Source organism: Haliotis rufescens, unplaced genomic scaffold, assembly GCF_023055435.1.
Source record: "Haliotis rufescens isolate VD_foot unplaced genomic scaffold, xgHalRufe1.0.p SCAF_1, whole genome shotgun sequence".
NCBI classification, from domain to species: Eukaryota; Metazoa; Mollusca; class Gastropoda; order Lepetellida; family Haliotidae; genus Haliotis; species Haliotis rufescens.
The window spans coordinates 18558460-18561500 of record NW_025963779.1 but is presented as its reverse complement, the minus strand read 5'-3'; the positions used below and the strand labels follow the sequence as shown (position 1 = coordinate 18561500).

At 43.9% G+C, this 3041-nt stretch overlaps 1 protein-coding gene across 1 annotated transcript; it reads right to left on the bottom strand.

Moving 5' to 3' along the window:
* Positions 1-418: 418 nt before the first annotated feature.
* LOC125384460 (uncharacterized protein K02A2.6-like) lies at positions 419-2617 on the bottom strand. The gene is made up of 3 exons (XM_048403788.1): positions 2102-2617; positions 1066-1485; positions 419-750 (listed from the first exon to the last, which is right to left on the bottom strand). Exons 1-3 carry the CDS (start codon positions 2615-2617, stop codon positions 514-516), a joined length of 1173 nt encoding a protein of 390 aa, XP_048259745.1. The 3' UTR covers positions 419-513.
* Positions 2618-3041: the final 424 nt, after the last annotated feature.

The following is a 3041-nucleotide window of genomic DNA, read 5'->3' as shown; positions in this document are numbered from 1 at the left end:
GGTCGTTACTGGCTTTGTGTTTTCCATGGCATTTTCTTTTGGACTGTCTTGGGTTTCAGATTTTACTGTTTTAGTGTTATCTTGCTTGTTTTAGTGATTTCTTGCTTGTCCTTCATGTTGCCAAAGTCTTCCGCTGTTGTTCTGATTTCATCTGTATGCTTTGCCACTGTTAGTTGTCACCTTGTATGATCCTGGTGAAGGGTCGACTGCTGTCACAACAGCAGGATTCCACCCGCTCTTCTCCTGTACTCTGACATAATGTCCACTCTCCGCTCCCGTTGTCATAGCAGTACTTTTGTAGATCTTGCCTGTATTCAAGTTGTCTTTGAAGAAGGGAGTGATCTTGTGCTTGTGGTTGGAGGAGTGCTTTTGACACAGGCGAGCGGCTCTTCAGGCGCCGGCCCATCAGCATCTGTGCTGGCGACAAGTTCACTTTGTCCACTGGTGTATTTCTGTACTCAAGCAGGGACAAGTAAACATCTCTTCCACTTGCCTCTGCCTCTTGCCTCAACATCATCTTGACAGTCTGTACTGATCTTTCAGCTTGACCATTCGATTGTGGATACGTTGGGCTTGATGTCTATGGGTGAATTCCCATGCCTGTGAAAATCTGCGAAACTCAGTACTTGAAAATTGTGGACCATTGTCTGTCATGATTTCATCTGGTATTCCGTGTCTAGCAAAGACTGACTTCAGTGCTGTGATAGTAGTTTTGCTTGACCAGTCAGTAAGTTTCACAATTTCTGGGTACTTTGAAAAACAGTCCACATACAACAGGTAGTCACTGTTTTTGTATACAAACAAGTCCGCACCAACTTTAGCCCATGGTCTTTCTGGTATGTCATGGCTTTTCAGTGGCTCTTTTGTGTTGCTCTTTTTGTGAGTGAGTGAGTGAGTGAGTGAGTTAGTGAGTATGGTTTTACGCCGCTTTTAGCAATATTTTAGCAATATTCCAGCAATATCACGGCGGGGAACACCAGAAATGGGCTTAACACATTGTACCTATGTCGGGAATCGAACCCGATTCTTCGGCGTGACGAGCGATGGCTTTAACCACTAGGCTACCCGACCGCCCCTGCTCTTTTTGTTTTCATTGCAGATTGTACACTGTGATACAAAATCTTCGATATGTTTGTTCATTCCAATCCAGAAGAGTACATCTCTTGCTCGTTGCTTGCATTTCGTTATTCCTAGGTGTGCTTCATGAATTTTCTCTAGCATTTCTGCTTGCAGTGCCCTTGGAACAACTAGTTTGTTTCCCTTGAAGACTAGATCCCCAACTACAGCCAGTTCGTCACGAATATTCCAGAAGTCTTGTACACAAGCTGGAACATCTTTCCTGTCCAACGACCAACCAATGAGAATGACAGATTTCAATTGCGGTAGTTGTGGGTCATCTGCTGTGGCCAACTTGAATGTCTCCACTCTAGATGAAGTCAAGGGTAGTTGTGATATAAAGTTCACATCAAACTCTGTCTCATCGAACTAATTGTCATCAGCTGGGAGATATGTTCTGCTTAGAGCATCAGCAACGATAAGTTCTTTACCTGGTCGGTAAGTAACCTGTCGATCATATTTCTGCAGACGGAGCAACATTCTTTGCAATCTGTGTGGAGCCTGGCACAATGGTTTTCGAAAGATTGCTTCAAGGGGCTTGTGGTCTGTTTCTACGAGGACAGGTTTTCCATATATATATTGATGGAATTTCTCACACCCATGCAGGATTCCCAGCATCTCCTTCTCGATCTATGCATATCTCTTCTGTGCACTTGTTAGTGATCGTGATGCAAACGCAACTGGCTTTTCAGCTTGTATGAGCATTGCTCCTAGTCCTTCCTGTCGGAACTGGCATCAACTGACAATGTTACTGGTTGAGGAGTGACATCGAAGTACTGAAGTACGGGAGTGTCTTCAAATTCTTGAAGCATTTTCTCTGGGGTTCTTCCCAGTGCCATGCAATGTCTTTTGACATAAATTCTCTCAGTGGCGCAGTTTCACTGGAGAGATTTGCTATGAATTTTCCTAAGTATCGAATCATGCCCAGGAATCTCATCAAGTCATGTTTGTTTTCCGGCTCTGGCATTTCTCTAATAGCCTTTACCTTTTCAGGGTCTGGTTTTAGTCCATCCTTTGTCAGAAGATGTCCAACATATGACACTTCTGTCATTCTTAACTTGCACTTTGATCTGTTTAGTTTCAGACCACTTGACTGTATCCTATTCAGGACTGCATACAGTCTCTCATCATGTTGCGGTACATCTATACCCCACACTAGCACATCATCAACGATGCATTCTGCACCAGTAAGGCCCTCTAGTAGCTGAGACATTGTTCGCTGGAATACCTCTGGAGCTGATTTAACTCCGAAAGGTAGTCTTGTGAAGCGATACCTACCATATGGTGTGTTGAAGGTGCACAGTTTGGAGCTTTCTTGATCCAGTTTGATCTGCCAGAACCCGGACTCAGCATCCAGAACAGTGAATATTTTAGCACCAGGTAAGTGTGGCATGATTTCTTCCACTGTTCTCATGGGATAGTGTTCTCTTTTCACAGCCCTGTTTAGATCTTTAGGATCTATACATATGCGCGTCTTGTGTGGTTTGACTACAGTAACCATGCTGTTCACCCAGCTGGTTGGTTATGTCTGTTTGACAACGACACCAAGCTTCTCCATTCGGTTGAGCTCAGTTTTTACTTTACCCATTATTGCTGCTTGCACTTTTCTTGTAACATCAGGTGTAACATCATCCAAAAGTTCGATGTGATGTTCTCCAGGCATACATCCCAGTCCGTTGAATAGTTCTTGAAATTCTCCCAGAATATCTTTATTCACCTCTGGACTTGGAAACACAGGTCTCTCAACTGCATGTATGCGTTGCACCAAGTTCATTTTTGTACATGTTTTCTTTCCCAGAATGCTAGGTCTGTCGTCTTTGACAACTTGGAACACTATCTTGTACCCAATTCCCTTTTGTGTGCACTCTAGCTTTGAATACCTGCACGGCTGATTCTCCTCCCGCCATCGTTTCCAGTTCTCGGCT